Below are 20,409 nucleotides of genomic sequence, written 5' to 3'. Positions count from 1 at the left end.
GATATAGCATCCCACGATGGTCCTATAACCCCCATTTAACATACGTCGCTTTCATTACTGTGGCATGCTTCGGAAAATATACTACTGGAAATAATTTCGCGCATTCATCATCATCTTCATCTGCTTTCCCGCATCTCAATTTTCCTTAGTACAACAAATCATCAAGGGATCCCAAGGGAAGGGAAGCGTAGCAGGGGGCGACAGAAAGTTAGGTGGGCGGATGAGATTAAGAAGTTTGCAGGGACGGCATGGCCACAATTAGTAGATGACTGGGGTCGTTGGAGAAGTATGGGAGAGGCCTTTGCCCTGCAGTGGGTGTAACCAGGCTGATGATGATGATGACAAATGGTGCTCCACCAGAAAACTTGAAACAACGATTGTCAGACTTTGGTTCCCAGTCCCCCCCCCTTGAGCCTTTACCTCCACAGGACTGGTTTGCCTAAATCATCTTGGTGTCCTGTATGCAATGAGAGTGAACTCTCATGAGAGTGAACAGGCCGCTGGTTCATTATACAAAGGAAAGTATTTTTAGAAGAACCCTTCCAAAACCTTGGCCTGAACTTCACTCTGCCATTAATTCTTTCCCTTGGGGCTACCGTGCTGGGCTACACCTACAGGAACGTTTGTTAAACCCTATACATCTTTCGGCGTGAGTAAAAAATAACTGCATGCCAAAATTCTTTATAATATTTATTAAGCGCGAGTAACCTTTCTTTTGTAATACCGAAATATTTGATCATTTATATCTGTAACAGTAGACACACTATAAATGCCATTTACGAGATAATTATTTTATGTTACCTTACTTTCACAGAAATTTTTTTTTCACCGCGCCATTTATGACTGATTCCCCAGGATGCCTTGCGTCATTTCACTTGAAAAGAAGAACTAGAACATTGTCATCACGGTGTCCAAATATGATGCACACTAATGCTAAAACACTATAACACGCCTTGTCCCTTCCGACTAATTTTTGTTACATGGCATCAACCTGGTGAGTGGACTCACAAGTGATAGCAATGTTTTAACTAGAACAATCAGTGGCCCATATTGCTGACAGAATATAAAAAGTGATTACTCACTTATTTAAATTCAGCCTGTTTTGTTGCAAAGCCGGACGCGCGATCTGTCAATCAAGTATTACGGGATGTGATGGGTAGCGAAGTACAGGGGCGAAGCACGTGTAAACAATAATGAGTTCTACCTCTTGCAGTTTGGAGTTGCAGCGTTTGGTGATACGCTGCACTTGCACATTTCCTTCTTTCCGTACTCTTAGAAGATGTGCTCAGAATGAACATGACTCTTATACCATATCCGTTTAACTATACTTGTAGCTAAGTAGCGCTCGTAAATAAACCCAGAATACTGCGCAAACATTAATACGACCCTTCTTTTAACTATTTCTGCAGGAAGGCATAGTCACCCCGCGAATGCGTATCGCACCGCTTTCGACACAGAAGCGAAGTTCGGATGGCCGTGTTGCGCACCAACTGATAGAAATTCAAGACGAGCTAACAAGTGACAGTGGAGATTACGGTACGAAGCAGTCGTCTCTCTCAGGCTTTAATTACCCAAAGATCATTTATCCCTTACAGAAGTCGCTGCCTATCCAACCACGCGAACTTTCAACGGTGCCATGGGGAGAAATGGTACGTCCGGTTTAGCACAACCCGTCATACAGCCTTAACATCAAATTCTTGCTGCTCATCCAGTTAAATTATCTTCATTTCAGAAAGTATCCATATTTCGGAACGATCATCTGAAACTATACGTCCCGAGCTTTTCGTTGTGGTGGACTCCCTGTTCGCGCGGGTTTTCAGCAGTACCGCCAACATCATTAAATATGTCGCCATATGCGTAAATGCTGTAAGTATATACATTAGTACAAGCACCCTTTTTCAGACTGCTCACTTCTGTTTCTTTTTTTTTAGTTCCTTATAATACCTTCTCACTTTGCCAACTGTACTACTGAACAAGCAGTGCACTGCGCAAATTACAAGAAGGCTGGAAAGACACATTGCACAAAGCAGTTCGCTCTTTTCTTGCGTTCTGTCCACCCTCCTCTTATTTTACGCCGTACGTCAATTCTTCAGTGTGAATCAACTAGTTCTCGACAGAGCGCTTCTGTATATATAGTTAAGCAGAAGAATAACATAAGGTTTCTGAATGTTACTGACAAGTCTCGAATGATGTAACAAATGTTTTCTCTAAAATAAAGGTCGCGAAATACGTTTGCGGGGCCAGTGAAATTATTAAACTATTACTGCACTTGCTCGGCAACTGGCGTTGTGCGAATGCAGACGGTTTTTAGTTAGCACATGTCTGTCGGTTACTACCGCATGCAAGTGACAGTGGAGAGGACTTTGGAATCACCATATGCGGGTCTTTTCGTTCGGCAGTTTTATTCACACCAAAATTCCGAAAAAGTGAACAAAATTACATTTCTCTGTGGGCCACGTTCAGGCTAGAAACCTGCACCACACTTGGTTCCACTTCTCTGTGGGCCACGTGCAGACTAGAAACCTACACCACACTTGGTTCCAATATTGTGGACCATGCTTTGCCCATCAAGAGGCTTATCGCGAACACTTATATCCTAGTCACACAGGGCATTATCTATCGCCATGGAGCGCGATCAGAATCGAGCCCGATCCGGATCGATTTCCTTGGTTACGATTGGTTCCCTGCGCAGCTTACTCGAAGAAGCCGATCGGGATCCAGGAATTCAACTGAGTTCGGGTTCGACCACAAATCGAAAACGCCTCTTGCGACTGCAGCATAAACGGCCATGTGTTGTAAGCTGTGCCCCACAGTAGTTTGATTGAAGTGACGGAATGACAGGAGCGGCGTTATGCATCTCGGTGCCGCTCAGTGCGTGTACTTCACGGATGACTAGATCCTGGTGTTGAAACTGCTTGAAGGCCATGTGCGACCACGAAAACACATATGTATTTATCTGTACACTTATATTCATTGCGTAAACAACAACAAACTCGAAAGACGCGCCTTAGGAGATTTCAGTGACTTGGTAGTCTCCATATAGAACGTAATATGGTATCCACGTCGTAAAAATTATACGAAATTTGCAGCAACACTCCACAGAGGAAACGGGGATTTATATAGGCTATAGCCAGTCCATCTCGGGCGTTCTCCCGATTAAGCATTGTTGCATTCTTTTCTTGCTGATGTATGCCGTTGTGTAAACGAGTAACTAACGCGCAAGACGTCATTTCTGATAACACCTTGATGAACAAGTCATATCCCAGTATTGAGACGACACGGCACATTGAGAGCGATAATCAATATAACTGATACCATTCACGACATCTACCGATTCTGACAGTCACCTTCGAAATCCGTGATGTTTAAGTTGATCGCCTAGCTTGATGCTTACTATGATGAGTTCACGCGGTGTTTTTAACAACTCTCCGTAAAGTGATCACACCATCTGTAGCTTGTCTAATATGCCCCAAATTAAGGAGCAGCATAGCTGCTTACTTCTGCATTACATAGCCCTAACACGTTGGCTCAGTAGTTCTGGGTCACCGCATACCGGCACCAGTTTCCGACAACCGAGGCAAGAACCCTTCTGTACGGAGCGTTTTCACTTACCCGTTTTGTGTCATGCATTGGGTGCGCAATAAAATGTGATATACGGGGTCTGCAATGAACAAGTTGATGAATCTAGCGGTGCTCGCAGCACAAAAGGGACTGAAACAAACGGGAAAGAGAATATTCGGGGCAGGCTGAAACATCTGATGAACTCTGCACGCCATGCTTGTTTCAGACGTTCGAAAAGTCCTCTGCCAAGTCCGCTGTAAAGCTGCTTTCCGTACTCGAGTCGCTCATTGCATCTTACGAAGCTCTGGTTTCACACGCCCTTCGTACGCCCGCGAATGAGGGGTCAGTTTATTCCTTCGGTGCTCGTCAATGTCCTGCAGGCGTTTGCGAACGTTTCGGTGGCGTCACTGGTCATTTGTCAAGATGCGCAACAATCTCAATTGAAAGACGTTCTGGAACAATTCGAGAGCATCCATCGATTTGATAACATCCCTCCGTGCCTGCATTTGACAACGTCCCTTAACACTTTCGTGACTGCGGGAAAATCGGTAGTTTTAGGGCAGTCTGGTAATTATTTTTTTCCTGCCACAGAAAATTATTCATGTTGAAGTGTATGGTATCAAATTGTAGAAGAAAAAATTATCTTTCCAACGGTATTAATTTCAAACAACATGTTTATTATTAATAGTACGAAAAAATTAAGCAAATCGAAAAAATTGCAACAGAAGTGAGAAAGATTGATAAAAACATCAATGCTGCTTTGCACAAAAAATATATTTAAAAAAAAAATTGAAATATACATTTTCAACAAAAGGGCCATATGAAATCAGCCTGTAGATATTAGCTGTGTATCTACAAAAGTTCTTCAGGTACGCAAGAAAACATTAAACCTAGTGTCGTCTATCGTGCCACCGTGCGAAGCAGTTTCTCGATGAAGTGAAACCGAGGTTAGCTGCACGTTTCCAGATTTGTTTTCCGCGCAACTTTTCTTTCTTCATAGCACAGTTTACACTTTCTATATCTTTCAATTTTTTTGTATTTGATGCTGTTGAACCTAAGGTGCGCTCCGAGAGGGAACAACAGGCGCAACTGGGGGGTCCGCAAAATGTGGCTCATCATATCCCAGCAGCTGGTCGATTAGTTCTAGCCTGAAGGCAAACTGGTTGAAGTGCAAACTTCGCGATGATTCTGGAACATCTGGATGCTGCTAATGATGCTCGTCAAACATCATAAAGCTATTTACTACAGCTATATCGATACAGTGGAAAAACAGTGTCTTCCACCCACGCACGGACTTCGTAAGAATGTTGTACGATCCGATGAGCTGGCCAGATTTATGCCCTCCAAGTATGCCCACATTGTATTTCTTGATCAGCACCGGCTTCTCCACGGACACTTCTGTCCTCATATTCCCAACTTTCTTTCTTCGCTTTATAAGGACGAGTTTATTCGCTGTCTGCGCGGTAGACATATCCACAACCCGCCTGTCTTTCCATTGGAAGTCCAAAACATCCTGCTCCCGCAGCCATCGAACTCTGCCTTCTCTTTTCGCTTTTCGCCTTCTTTTCCCACTGTGTGCCTTTGAGTTCACTTAGAAAGCCACGCCGACCTTTCCACATTATCCCACATGGAATTGTCTTGCGCTCCAGTAAATGAACAAACAAAGATGTGGAAGTGTAGGAATTGGCCAAAGAAATGATGCAACCCTGATCAAGATAATTTTTGCACAGCCGCGTCACAACATCGAATGCCAAACCTTGCATGCTAGGCTCTTCGCGCTTTCCCGTGTAGACGCTGAACTGAACAGTGTACCCCGTTTCTGAATGTGCCAAAACCCATAATTTGTAACCCCATTTGATCACTTTATCCCTCATGTACTGGCGAATTCCAGACCGACCTTTTGATTTCACCATTTTCTCCCCGACGGAGAGGTTCCGACGCGTTTGAAAAAATAACGTCGAAGAATCGTTGATGTGCTGAAGCAGAGAGGATATGCGGTGAAGCTTGCCATGGGATGCAACGGTCGTCTTCCCTGGATCAGACACCCTCAGGAAGGCAAGCAACGCCTTGAACCATTTCCTTGGCATCACTGCAGGCAGAAAAAGCCCGGAGAATAATCTGCATGTGCTCCAATAACAATGCAAGCATGGGACTTGCACGATTCCCATGTATATGAGAAGTCCGATGAACTTGAGCATCTGCTCTTGAGTGACTTCCTTCAGCGATCTATCTCTCGCTGTACGTGGGTTTCTCGAAAATATGCATCCACGCATACTTATTTGTGTTGTTGCATATATCCCTGATGATTTCGGCGGAGAAAAACAACAAGAAATTGACGGCTCTTACGAACCGCCGCGCAGCACTCCGGAGCGCGATTCCAAGGTCCACTCCCGGCGGTCTTCATATACAAAACTCCACTCTCTGCGTGGCCGCCAGCAAATGGTCCTGTCTGAATCACATTGACACCCTGCAGATAGGAACTGTAACCTTTAGAACACGCCGGAAATCCTTACGATGCGATAACACGGTCCGAGAAGAAAGCAAAACTCACCGGCGGATACCTGTCGATGTTCCACGGTGGTTTGCTGCACTGTCGTCGTCCATACTGAAGTCCGACGAATCGAAGTCGTCTTCCGAGTTTGTGGTGCTGTGAGCATCCACAAATTCGAGCCCAGATGCGTCGGAATCCGTCGAGACTCGCCGTTTCCATGGAGCGGATCCGCACTACGTAAATGCCATCTCGAAAACAACGACCGCTCGTCACCCCGACCATGCAGGCGCTTTAAAAATCCCTACACGGTGGAAAAAAGAAACACAAATCTGAACCTGATAAAATAGTCTCTCTTTATCCTGTTCGATGGCGCTAGCTGTCCTAAGCGCTCGGAGAGGCACCAAAACTCGAACTTGTACCACCGAGAACATACTGTCGACGGGAATAGGTGCGGTCACGAAAGTGTTAATGTCGTTAGCATGGCTGCAAGGTGGCGCCTCTAGCGTTCCACTGCTCCTCCCTTGTTGCACCCGGCTTCTCTTTCATTTTCCTGTGCCACTTTCCCTTGAGCACAGTCGCAAGCTTGAGCACGCTAGCTAACGAGAACCTCCCTCACGTTTCATTAAATAAAATCTCTCTCTTCTATTTTTTTTGGGGGGGGGGGAGGAGTGCCCTGTACGCCCTCCCTCAGAACCGTCTATCGCTTAGAAACAAACCGTTTTACGGAACTAGCCACTAGCCACTAGCCTCAGCGCATTTTGATAAGAGGCCTTCGGTATGCTCCTTTAAACGTGCATTTAATAGAGAAATGCTTAGCGTTTACTTGCCATAAGATTGAATCGTCTCTAGCAGCCACTTCCAAGAGAGCGTTTACGGCCATGAATTCTAAGTATAGAGACCTAAAGAAAATAACTCTGTTTTAAAGAGTAGGAAACTTCCATAAAGAATGCGGACGAAGAAACTGCTTTCTATACTATGATTCAGCTAGGCATAAAGAGTTAGTGCCGATGATTTCGCTACGAGAAACACAAGAAAGGATATAATTTTTGTAGAAGCTTTAGTCGGTTTCGTCTAGTCACAAAACTATTTCTTTATGGCGTATTCATTTTTTCATTGGTTGTTGTGTGGTTACGCTTATTCATATACTTTACGTGTCGTCAATGCCCTCACAAACGTGACTTTTTCTCAGATAAACCTGAGGTACTTGGGAGTTACTGATCCAAAAGTCAAGCACAAACTTGTCGGGCTGGAGGTTACAACGGTAAGAGTTTCTGCTGCATAATCGAGGATCTTTACCCAGTTTTTACAAAAGAAAAAAAAAACTGTGGTACGAGAAAAAAATGTTAAAAGTTCCGTTAAATAAATTATGCCTTCAGAGTCAAAGTTCTTGTTCACAACAATAGTTTGTTACGTTTTTTTACAATAAAAGTGTTCATAAAGGCAAGTGAAAGCCAATCATGGTGTCACACACACTTATAACGAAGGGGCCCGGCCAATGGAAAGCTAAGCTGACCAACGAGGAGCTTTATGAATCCAACCCCAGGTCAATAACTTCTGAATGTCTGCGCGACGTGATTACTATGCGGCCACACTCTACTTTATTTTACCTTGTATAGATTACTGGGCTTTTATAGACCTGGAGTTCCGTCTGATGTTTTCGTGATGACCTGTCTGTAACAAACGTTTCTTGCTACTCGAATTATATGGCTTTACGGGACTGTTTCACGCATCTGTCCATGAATGGTATTGCATATGGGCAAAATTCGTGCTGAGCGCTTACCGCAAAAATATCGAAAACATTCAGCGCGGTCTTGTTGCTCTGTACGTTGTGTTTGTTATACATATGCAGGCTTAAAGAAAGAGCCTCCAAGGCACCACGATGTGCGAACTGATAAGAATAAATTCATCGAGATGCAGGATTTCATGGGCATGGTGCTAGCACACTTGATCCGCATCAGAACTGTCTGCTACTTATTCGCCAAAGAGTGGCAATCAGATATCTAATTTAGTAGTGATGGTTACCGAAATCGCTACAAAAGGAAGCTTCGGCAGCTTCACACGAGTCAAGGCGTGCCGCGACGTGTTATTTCTGTGTTGCCCAAGTCGGTTGTCGCAGCTTTCGCACGTATTTAAAGTGTCATTGAGCACGTAAACGTTTTGTAAGTTTATTTTTTCGAGGAAGGGAACAAAGAAAATATCTACTGCCTCACATGGGAAGGCGACTATGTGCTAGTAGATGTGTTAGAGCAGAAAGAGAGAAATTTCTATTAGAGCCAGTATGTGGCAGTGTGTAGCCCCATGATCTCGCTCGGGTTAATCGCCAAGAGCGAATGGTTCTGTCGCACGCTGTGTACAAGCATCGGCACAAATACCTAAGAATAGTCATTATGAGCTGTCAAGTGCAGAGCAAAGTCAATTTTCAGATATGTCAATGAGACATTTGTACCCAAATATGATGCAGCATGAGAATATATGGCTGTGCGATAGGCACTGCACTGGACGATAGGAGATTTGTTCTTTTGTAAATTTTCTTTCCTTCATCCTTTGCCAACTTTTAAGTACTTGGCAAGATGTACCCTCTACGTGCCAACTGCTTGCCCTATACGTTCAAAAAATCTGCTCTCTGCATGTTATTGTAACACATTCGGTCGCAATATGCCGTTTAATTAACTTGTGTAATGTATTTGCGCTTTATATACACTATATATATATATATACACAGTTGTGTATTACCGGACTCGTTAGTCGTGTGGACGTTCCGGTTTTCGCGGCTCTTTGCGACAGTTGAAACACGACGGCACAGTGCGAGGCAGATGATTCAAGCGTTGTTTTGAGCGTAAGAATGCCAAGCGCTAATTCAGAGGCTACAGGTTGGCCTGACTGACAACGGTTAAAGTAAGGCGCTTAGGTGCAATAGTATTTGTGGCATCGCACGTTCGTCTTGCTTGCTATAAGGTTCCTGTTCTCACCTTTACTTTAACCTCAGTTTGCTCTCCAGTGTGCTTAGTAATGGTGGGAGAATGTCCTATTTCACCAGCAGCGCGGTCACGTTTAGTTGATTGAGCCTCTTTCCCTGTTTGAGCTTGCTTCGGAAGCATAAGAAGAAGACTAATACATACCTTGAGTCATCATCATAATCATCACCATCATCATCATCATCATCATCATCAGCCTGGTTATGCCCACTGCAGTGCAAAGGCCTCTCCCATACTTCCCCAACTACCCCGGTCATGTACCAATTGTGGCCATGTTGTCTCTGCAATCTTCTTAATCTCATCCGCTCACCTAACTTTCTGCCACCCTCTGCTATGCTTCCCTTCCCTTGGAATCCATTCCGTAACTCTTAATGACCATCGGTTATCTTCCCTCCTTATTACGTGTCCTGCCCATGCCTTTCTCTTGATTTCAACTAAGATATCATTAAGTCGCGTTTGTTCCCTCACCCAATCTGCTCTTTTCTTATCCCTTAACGTTACACCTATCATTCTTCTTCACATAACTCGTTGCGTCGTCCTCAATTTAAGTCGAACCCTTTTCGTAAGCCTCCAGGTTTCTGCCGCGCACGTGAGCACTGGTACTGGTATACCTTGAGTGTTATAACGTAAGACGATTTCAACCTGTTTCTAGTACACCTCTGCCATTAGCCCACCATTACAAGTCAAAACATTTTGGGCCGCACTCATTCCACCTGTCTGTCACGGGTGGTCACATGGGTCGTCACATAAACTACGGAGACACTTTATCCTGTATGATGTGTACGCACTGATTATGCATGGTGAGGCCGAACAAAAGCAAATATATATTACGGATTGTACGCCCCTTTCGCTATTAGCCATCCGCTATTGCTCCAAACGTTATGGGCTGTGCCGGCTTTCCTGTCTGTCAGGCCGCATAACAAAACCACGAGAACGCAACAAGTCAAATTGACCTTTACGCACTAAAAATGCGTTGTATAGTGCTAAACAAAATTGAAGTGTCTTTTTTTTTTTTGAGTAGCCGTAGAACTGTCTCGTTCCGAAAGGACTAGAAAATGGCTGCCCACCGGCCGTTCTGGACGTGGCTACTGGAAGCGACCGGCGAGAATATATTTCTTTTTGAATAAGAAACTTTTTTTTGCATCGCAGTATCACGTTGTGCAGCCCCTTCGGCACGCATACGACATCGCTTAGCCAACTCTTCTTCGCCGACGATCCGTTTTAGCGGCATTTTAACTCACCGCTGCATGCTGCCACCGTTTTAGAACAGTCGCCGCAAACTAAGTGGAAGCGGACCAATCACAGGCGCCGGCTTGCCTCTGCTAAGCGGTTGTCGACTTTCACTGAACTTGTTCGGGTCCATCGAAACCCACTCCACTTCTGCGTGCTCTTCACCAGTAGCCAGTCTACTGGATAAGATGCAAGTTATTGGGTAATCTGTCAATGTAGGCAATGTTATTCGCTTTGAAAGCAAACAAGAGTGGCCTCCTATAAACCGAGAGAGTAGTTGAATCAGGGGTTCAAACAGCGCGATGAGTCACTGCGCAAGGTTTGCGCGAGTTGTTAACAAAATGTTGCGTTAAGAAACTGGAATAAAAGTGAAATGGAATTGCTTTACGTTACGGGTCGCCTTATGGACGCCCAGTGTATCTCTAGTAGAAACTCTGACGCCACCTGGAGTGCAACGCATAACAAATCAGCGCGCTCAGAAGGATCAAACACGCACCCGCCGACGTGGGGCAGTGAAACACGTGGAATAACGGACTATAGCGTAACAACACTTGAAAAGCGATTCCTAAACGAAACCTTGTGGAATGAAGAGAGGTATCTTCAAACACGTCATTGAGCGCTAGTTAACCATTGGCGCCCAGTTCAATCGCGCTTTAGTTGTTGACTAAACACATGCTCGGCGCTCAGTACAGTAAAGTGCAGCTGTAAAAGAGGCGTATATAAGTACTCTGTGTTACGAAAATGCACTAAACCAGATGTTTCGTCATAGCTTGGCTTACAGCATTTGCTAAAGTGCTTGTAATTTCTGGCTTAGTCCTAATATCAGTCACACACGGATAATGCCCACAAGCACGGTAGAGCATACAGAGCAGAATGAGCCACACTCATTGTGCTCAAAAACAACTAAATAGGATATTACGCAGAATGCGCATAGTCACACATGTGACAATTCGAATACTGTGTGGTGGACAAAAGCAACTTGAGACGAGAACGTCTGTTCAAGAACAGTAAACATAGTCGGGCGAAGCAGGTGCAGCGCTTGCACTTGGAAACAACAAAGCAAATCACCGACGCTGTTATCTTCGCAACGACGTAACGCAAACGAGGCCTGAAGGTTGCCTTAGAGTTACAAAAGGTTACGTCAGTGGGTAACTTTGGGCTCAATCCACTCATATGCGATTGCTATTCGTGCGGTCCATATCCATAATTTAGTGCCTGGCAAACGCGTTGGTCGTTGTTTGGCCCAGTTCTCATGCCGCAGCTGGGAGCTGAAAACACAGTCACTCAAGTCCGCATACCCTCGTATTACGGACGGGCGGATGCTGCACTGCTGCCTATAGCGTAAAGAGAAGCCACGTGCAATGTTACAAAACACGGAAAATGTGAACATAGATGCATTTTTAATGAATTCGCGATCGCAAAAAGTAAAAGCGAAGTCAATGCTCTAAGTGACACATTTTCAGAAATAATTTATAAGAATTCCATAGCCTAAATAAACCAAACTGCTTTGCTCCATTGGCCAAGTTATTATAAAAAATATGCACAAACCATCGACGATGGCTGTCAATGTACGCGAATAGCCTGAACGAACGGGGACGACGAACTAAAAAGCGAGCAAGCGACAGAATGATTCGGTTGTAAAATCGAATAATTCTAATTGAAAGAGTCATTTCTTTAGCGCCACTCTCTTGCTTCCCGTTTAAGGAAACGAAAAGCTTAATTAATTTTCTAACAACACATAACTTTACTAATAATTATCTTCAGGCTGAACAGGAATGGTTTCTACGGAGAGTGACCCGGGATCCAAGATACGTTCACGCTCAAGGCACCCTTGCCTCTTTCAAAACTTACGTAACGCAAAATCGGGAGCTCTACAATAACGCTGACGCTGTCTTCCTGTTAACAGGGTAAGTTCTATCAGATGTCATTTTTTAGAATTGCGGAAAGCACGCGTTTTTATTGAAGCATTCCTCAAACGATTTTTCTAACATACATACGAAACCACAGTACTCTTCTCACCACAGTTTCTAGCGATTCTAGTGTGCAATAATATCCCCAACGGCACTCAATGGTAGCGTCTTTCTTGCACGCATAGGGGCAATACGGAATGCGGCGGATAAGTTCAATACGAATACTTGCGCAATTTGAAGGACAGTGTTGTCTGGTAATGACGGCCACACGTGTACATGTTCAGTTTCTTTTGGGTTGCTTGTATACCTGCACCACGCTATGGGATAAATATTCGATGGTGACCAAGGTTCAGGTCCATGGCAAATGCATTGCATTTGCCCTTGCCCTACGCCTTATTAAAGCGTTTATTATTTGCAATAAACACCCGCTTTCTTACACATTCTTGGTGATACCTATTTGAGGAATTCATATGCCCCAAAACGACCATAATAAATAATGTATATGATTCCGTTGGGATAGTCGATATAAGAGTTGTGTAGCATACGGAACTTTCCTTTACGGCACGCATGCGTAGGTATTGTATCAAAGCGCGAATTTATATAAATCTCACATGAGCGGGTGAAAGTTTAGTAACCGAGTAGTAAGTAGGCGAAGTAGTGAAGGCAGTAAATTGATGCCGCAATAATTGAAGCGTCGGTTAGAGCGAGAATAAAGTTCCGTACTTCTCGTGCGTTTTGCACAACTCTCATTATAGCGCAAGTGAACCTTGTCCGGGGGTCGTATTCTGTGACGATCCACTTAGGCGGTACCGTCGATTTGGCCCTCAGGTGCACCCTGATTGGCTGGTTTAACAAAATCGGATCAGCTGATTGGCTGCTTGAGCACTACGTCATTCCGTTTTGCCAAACCAGGCAATCAGCGCGCGCCTGCCGGTGATACCGTCGCCGAGGCGACACTGTCGCCGAAAGTGACCGTCGCAGAGTGCTCCCCCAGGTGCGTAAGTCACAGCCCAGCACACCTCGACAGAGTTTGCATATTCCGTTTACTCATAAAGTAAGCGTGAAGAATCTAAAGAACTAACTGGTGCCTAGCACCCCTAAAGATAGCACAATCCCTTCATTGTATATTTGAAGCAACGCTGAGTCCTACTACACACCTCCCAAAAGGCAGAAGAGGTTCGGGTTCTGGCCTAAATAGGCAAGCGTGTAATAAAAGGCAAAGAGAACAGGTAGAAAAATGCATTTAGTATAGTCGCCAGAATTGGAAATTACGTCCATAATCTCCAGAAACAAAAACTAGAAGGCTACTCCTGACCACTGATTCACTAAGCAATCTTTAGTTTATTTGTCATTATTATGTCGTTCCTCTAGGTACAAGTCAGAGTAGAAGTACGCCCTTACAAATTTCAAAGCTTCGCTATCAGTTAATTTCTCAAATTCAATTTTGTTCCGATGGAGTAATGTGGAAGCGCACTAAGCGACGACAAAGAAACGACGAGCAACGCACAAAGCGCTCTTGCAGAAGCGACATACCGAGGTGCCTGAAGTAATCTCACGGTTGGTAACTGAAATATAATGCATGTCGTTTTATTATTCGCCGACGTGGGTGTCCTTGCGTGTTGTCTCCCTAAGGCTCACAGTTCGTACTTAAGTACTTGTTCTACTTGTAAAATAAAGGCCTCTTCTACGTAATTTTCTTTTATTTCATCGGATCGTTTGGCATGCATCATAATATGTTTATGTATATGCGTGCAGTCCTTGGTGATGGAACCGCATACGTTTCACGTAGGACTTACCGTTCACAATTTGTTTTAAAGCGAAAGCTTTACTTGCCGCGAACTTGCGATTTCGCGGGGTTGGTGCTCCGAGGAGACACATGACGTCACAACGCGAGCCTCGCCACGGATATTTCGCTCTCTCTCTCGCTCCCTAGTCACTACTGCGCATGCGCCGCTAGTAGCACCGAGCCACAGGTGTTGCGCCGCCACACAGCGCCGCGCCTTTCCGCCGCCGCCGTTTCGTATGACGTCACGCTGCGTTCCTCGTCCTTGCACTCGCCTCCGCTCTCTTCGCCAGCTGCGTCGCATGCCTGATAACATGTCGGAGGATTGAAAAGGACAGCTCGCATGTGCCGCAACCACAGTTGAGGTGGCAGTATGGACGGTGACAATTCTGATAAGAAGGAGGAGGCCTGGAATCGACATCGCAACGAGATGACGACGAAACGAATCGCCCAGGAAATAGACGCACAGCGCGCCCGACTACTGGCTAAACGACGCAACATAGCTAAACAACCTGACTAACCCGGACTTGCAATCTAGATTAACCAAGGCTAACCATGCTATGCCTTAGCTTTCGCTGTGTATATCCTGGCATAGCCGAGCCAAGCCACTGTCAATTTTTTCTTTTTCTGTTCGCTAGTCTACGCATACCCTGACACTCCTAAGCAAATTATCTCTTGTTGCCTTTGTCCCTAGACAAAGCCACTTAGAATGTCTGAGATAGCTTCATCATTACTTTTGATTGTTCGAGGATTCAGGGACTTCGGACCACTTTTCTTCTCACCGACTTCATTAGGTTGTCCGAAGTGAAGGAACCTAACTTGGGATAGGCACAAAGATCAGTATATGCGACAGCGAGTCAGGCTTTCTTTTACATTACCTTTTGTGTTTTGCATAAGCATTTTGTGTTTATGTGTTGTACCTCTTCCTCATAAACGTATGATCTTGGTTTAGATTCTAAATGATATATGTGTTTTTCACTTGTAAATTAGGATTCTTCATTGAAAGCTAGCGTTTGTCCGTTCTTCAATTTTGGTTCATCTCACAAGTAGTCGCGATGGTAGCTTTCTTCATGCAAAACTAGCCAGACCTTTGCCTTTACCCAATCGGCCAAAATAGCGCTTCTGTTCACAAATTCCTTGCAACATCGGCTTCTTCGTGGGTAAAGAGAAGGCAACAGGCACTCTTTCGCAGTGCTGAGGTGGTCTCTGCACACGGCATGCTGCACACGTTTTACATAAGTTCACCCTTTACATAAGAATAGCTCCATCATGTGGACAGTAATAAAGCGGGCAAAGAATTGCACCTTGGGCGACGACATTGGTGGTGATCTAGAGACTGAGCAAAGAACTTTCGCAAAGCAAACAGTATGTTTCGTGCGTGGCTTCGGAATAATGTCACGAGTCCCGTACGGCAAGGACAACTAAACCCTCCGTCCCCAAAAAGAGAGAGCCTTGACTCGAACATGTAACTCCCTGAATGTTGAAGCGGGGCACGTTTCTAGATGGAAGCTCAGATGGGTGTTTATATTTGTTAAAGATAAGACTGAAAGAAAACTTGGCAGTTTCGGCCAAAGGCGAAGTTTTGAGGAGACTTCATTAGGAGTGCCCCTTGACGTAATGTAGTTGCCATTGTGCTGGCGTTCGATCGCCCGTGTTTCGCCTTCGTTTGGTTTCTTTAAAAGCTGAGGATGCGGTGAGTATTATACGCACGTGGCAGTGCCTCTGCTTTCCTTTCATTATTCTTCTTTCTTTGCACAATTCTAGTAAAATTTTTTTCATGCACCAGTATACACCTAATTGCCTATTAATGGTCCGTTGCTATCGTGTGCAAGGGTATCATCTCGTCGGGGTACTAAGAACATAACTACATAATGATAACATCATAACATAATAAGTCACATGATAACATATTAACATTATTTTTTATCATTGAAAGCAACAGCAACAAACCTTGCGGTTACTTTTGCGTCACACTGAACGCATCCCTAAACGCCGGCTTGGTGAGGAGTGCTGCCAGCATCCTTGGAGACGTCACACCCCGCTGGTGTTCGACATTGGACCAAAGCAAAACTGTCGTGGTTGGTCAGCGCCAAAAGAAACGATTGATTAATTTTGCTTTTATTGGTCCGGTCCGCTAAGCCCAGTGTAAGCACCACAGTGTGGTATGCACACAGCTCCTCAGCTAGAATGCTAATGCGTGTGCGTGTGTGCGTGCGTGTGTGTGCGTGCGTGTGTGCGTGCGTGTGTGTTTGTGTGTGTGCGTGCACAGTGCTCGCGACAGGCACGGAAGCCTGAGCGCTGCTTTTGCTCCGGCAGATGCGACTGAGTGTCGCCTGATCGTGCCTCCACATCACGCCCTTTCGCGGTCAAACGCGCTACGCGTACTTGTAGACAGTTCGCTTCAAGTGCAAGTCACGTGTATGTGGTGATGCCACCACGTACGTCACGCGTTTAGCATTTATTTTTAGCATTTAGTTTAGCGTTTATTGCCCTGTATAGATTATCTACACATCTCCAGGCACCTTCGACTTTGTCATTTTTCCGGCATGTTCTTTTACCAAAACCAAAGTTGCGTCTTTAAATCGCTCAAGTTCTGAATATCCCGATATTTTACACCGTATTCACTTCAAAACGACAAAGAACAATAATTTGGAACTTTCACATAATGCGCCTGGCCTCCCTCTTCCAAATTATACGCCTGTCCAATGATCACGCTACATTCCAGTTTCGTTGCGCAAACGGTTCTTTCTATTTTCCTTGGCAGATCTATCGGCAGTATTGAAGTAGTTGCTTTTGGCAGCGATATTACGATTTGAATTCCAAATGCCTTCGTGATGCGGTCGTTGGCTTTCCCCATTCCAGCACTTCCCAGAATAGTATTCCACACGTAAAGACTCGTCAGGAGGTCTTTTTATGTACATTTTTACCAAAAGCTTCAACAAGGAAAATACAAATACCTATGTTCTAATCTTGCATATTTGTCTATCATTAGGAATTAGAACAATTGCAGAATTTTTTTTTACCCGTCTTCTTTCCATTTTATTTCAGACAGGACTTGGCAACGATAAAGAATTATGAAGTAAACAATCGCACTGGTGGTAAGAAGCATTTAGGTTAAACTTGCTCTCTGCTTTGCGTCCCTAATAGGACCTGCATGGTGCCTATGTGGACTGCGATGACCCGAGAAATGTGCTTTGTTCATTAATTCACTTAGATATTCAGAGGGATAATGCGATTTCTCGTGTTTAAGTAATTACATATTTAAGTCCCACGCACATGTTAGAATGAATGTCCAGGTGAAGTGAATTCCTTGCAACTAAATGTGACGTGCATAATCGTTTTTATTGTCACCATACGCAGCATGCGCTCTCATGCAACGTTTGTTTCTTTTTAAACATTGCACGTCACAATTCTATTTTCATGGAATGCCCATGTTTATGTACTGCACGGTTTTCAATCTAAGGCGGAATTAAAACGCAAAATCCGACGCACGCACAATGTGGGACGTCCACACAGCTTTCTCACGAGGACAAGGGCGATGTGTGAACGCCTACCTAGACTGACTAGGACTGTTTCTGTCCTACGACCCTGTCCTACGGAGAGAGTCGTAGGACAGAAACAAAAACACAATTTGGAATTCTACAGCATCTGTCCTACAGTGCCACACTCACCCACCCATTCTGGAGGATTGGGAAACGTGGGCGCTCATATTCAGTGGCCCATACAGCACGATCCATGAACGTTGCATCTGAAAGAAAATTACCTTGTACAGTTTAAGAAACCGCCTAATATCATGCGCTGTTCCATTAGTGTGCATAAGTGCTGCCATGAGCTCGCAATATATGTATGGTTTTACGTTGTGGTGTATTGTTTTATTGCGCTGTGGAGAAGTATGTTTACTCGCATTGCGTCGTCGCTCAAGATTCTGTGCTCGCATAAGCCGGAGCACCCGGTGACAAATGTCCAGTGGCCCAAGAATCAGGTAGCCAAAATATAGCAACACCAAATAACCGTTCTGTATCATTTGCTATTTCATTTAGAGATATGTGTTCTTCAATAATGCGTATGAGTCAACACTGTCACGTCTGTTAAATGTTTTTGGTACACTGCTTGATTAAGCAAAATTGAGGTCCGTTCCCTTGAACAGATTTTGGGCTCAGCACGCGCTATAGTATAGGCCAGTTCGCTAGAGCTTGTTTAACTTCTTTTATGTAATATCCACATATAGATCTGACGACGGAGCTGTCGGCCCAGCAGCAGCAACAGCCGTACCACCCCTCGAGGGAGTAGGCAAAAGAAGCGTAGTTTTAAAATTACCAAAATTATATTCCCGAAAGTTGTAAAAGAAGTGGATGACAATTAGGATTACTAAGAATAATATCTGAAATTAATATAAAATTATTGTCCTTTGTTTCGCCAAAACATTACTTACCTTTCTTAGTTATGTGATTATTAAAAACGGTATATTCTTTTATTAAATGACCATACAGGACACTTCAAAATCCCGGAATGGGGCTACACGTATATCGTGGGATAAACGACTGCTCCTTGAAATATAACTCATCTTATGCACTAGGATAAAGCAACACCAGTAAAAGTGTAAAAAGAATTAGGAAATTGTGTAAGAGGCATAGTGAAATTATTAGGCGGAGCCAATTGTCATCTTCGTTGCTTTTGCCATTTTGCTCCTTCGGTGATATGTGTGATATAGGTGATTCTAAAGTCAAGAAAGGAAAAACTTACTTCTATAGCATAGATCATAGTACAGAACACCTCTTTATTATTTTCATAGATATTGTTGGTAACTTATGAATGCTGTTCGACGTTTCCTTGAAGGTTATGCGTATATTAGGACTGTCTGCAGTGAACATAAAGTAGGGGTTGGAGAAGACCGACCACCTACATTCAAGGGTGTTCATGTAATGGCCCACGAAATTGGACATATGTAAGTGTATATCGAAGTTATCACATTGTAATTTATTCGTCAGTGATTTTTGAAACCGCAGTCACATTAGCAAACATAAATATTTGTTCTTCACTCTACCCACCGCCTGTATTTCGCGTATGTTTTAGTAGTATTTTAAATATCATAATAAAACAGCATATATGAAGAAACAAGTTAAAAACAAGGCACGCAGGCTTAGCGAATAATGTTTTCAGGTGTAACTCTCCGAATGCTACATTATGTGTTAAGGCTGTCGATACGTTAATACAAAAGAGACTGCTGCTGACGCAACAACAAAGTATGTCGCTTTCGTTAACAGAACGTTTCAATTGCGTGTTTACTGAGAAGAGTACAAGTACGATTGAATTGTTGCTCGACGTTATGTGGGAGCTGTGTGCACTGGATGTTTCTTCTGGTTGTATGAGCAATTCTCTAGGCATATCTTCCTGAAAAAATGATGCTTCCGCGTGGTAAACAATGCAGCGTTTCAGTAACATGAAACAATTTCGAGTGTTCCACTTCTACGAATAGTTTTAGAGCACGTATCTATTACAGTTAAAACACCTGCTTTATTGTGCAATATTGACCCAAGCTTGTTTCAGACCCCGGGCCCACCATTTTCTGCACTCCAGTTGTTTACGGTCACGTGCGAAAGAGAGCAGCACTGACACGGGCAACACGTGCTCGAAAAGCAAGTGCAATAGTAGCAACTTACCGTTAGTGAGAAACGTGGTACAAAACAAAGAGGTATGGAACTCGGGATTACACTGTGTACGCTGGAGCCAGCCATCGCAAACTAAATAGAAGACGTTCTCTCAAGTGTGTGTAACAACTATGCATATTAATTTAGCAGGTCAATTGCAGCTACGATCCATCACTTTCTTGATGACAATGTAGGAAAGGTGCCAAGTAATTCCATTCCCTTGGGCGATTAGAGCTTCCGATGACTGCATAGGTCGGAGGAGGCCTGCTGGCTTCGATTGCGGTGTGTTACGTTTTCGGGACCCGGGCAAGTTCTCACGTACTATTGCACAAGATTCAACAATGTTAGGCAGAAATATTTCATGCGGATGCGTAGAATGTTCTGCTCACTCTTGGGTGAGCTGCTTATGTGTGATCGCGGCATGCTCCCAATATCTCAGGTCGTAGCTTTCAGAGGACGACAAGCATATTAGGCTCTGCACTGTGTTCGCAGTTATTATTGTACAGGTCGTTATTTCTGAGAATGAACGATGTTAAGCCGTAGAGAAAATTTCGGGAAACGTTGACAGTGCATTCTTCTAGGTAATGAATCAGCAGATCTAAGTCCATGCCAAATTGCTGGTGCTGCACCATTTGTAATAATGCAGCCCTGAACAATGAACAATCTTGTCCATTTTCCGCAGAAGTAGATTCCGTGGATCCACTTGGCGAACGTGCCAAGCAATTAACATCACAGGACTTGCAACCAGACTTGTATAGGTCCGTGTTATCGTGTTCCTTTGTGTCGGATATCTTGCAAGCCATACACACGA

At 44.2% G+C, this 20,409-nt stretch overlaps 1 protein-coding gene across 3 annotated transcripts in view; it reads left to right on the top strand.

Moving 5' to 3' along the window:
- Positions 1 to 20,409, top strand: part of LOC135907637 (A disintegrin and metalloproteinase with thrombospondin motifs 5-like) — a 109,056-nt gene that overhangs the window by 70,960 nt on the left and 17,687 nt on the right. For all 3 annotated transcript variants that reach the window (XM_070527169.1, XM_070527170.1, XM_070527168.1), the window contains 7 exons: positions 1,410 to 1,536; positions 1,596 to 1,649; positions 1,733 to 1,866; positions 7,242 to 7,313; positions 12,022 to 12,164; positions 16,999 to 17,048; positions 18,787 to 18,895. In XM_070527169.1, the coding sequence (XP_070383270.1) occupies positions 1,410 to 1,536; positions 1,596 to 1,649; positions 1,733 to 1,866; positions 7,242 to 7,313; positions 12,022 to 12,164; positions 16,999 to 17,048; positions 18,787 to 18,895 (689 nt within the window). The remainder of the gene's footprint in view (positions 1 to 1,409; positions 1,537 to 1,595; positions 1,650 to 1,732; positions 1,867 to 7,241; positions 7,314 to 12,021; positions 12,165 to 16,998; positions 17,049 to 18,786; positions 18,896 to 20,409) is intronic.

Source organism: Dermacentor albipictus, chromosome 10, assembly GCF_038994185.2.
Source record: "Dermacentor albipictus isolate Rhodes 1998 colony chromosome 10, USDA_Dalb.pri_finalv2, whole genome shotgun sequence".
NCBI lineage: Eukaryota > Metazoa > Arthropoda > Arachnida > Ixodida > Ixodidae > Dermacentor > Dermacentor albipictus.
This window is presented reverse-complemented; position numbering and strand designations above follow the sequence as displayed.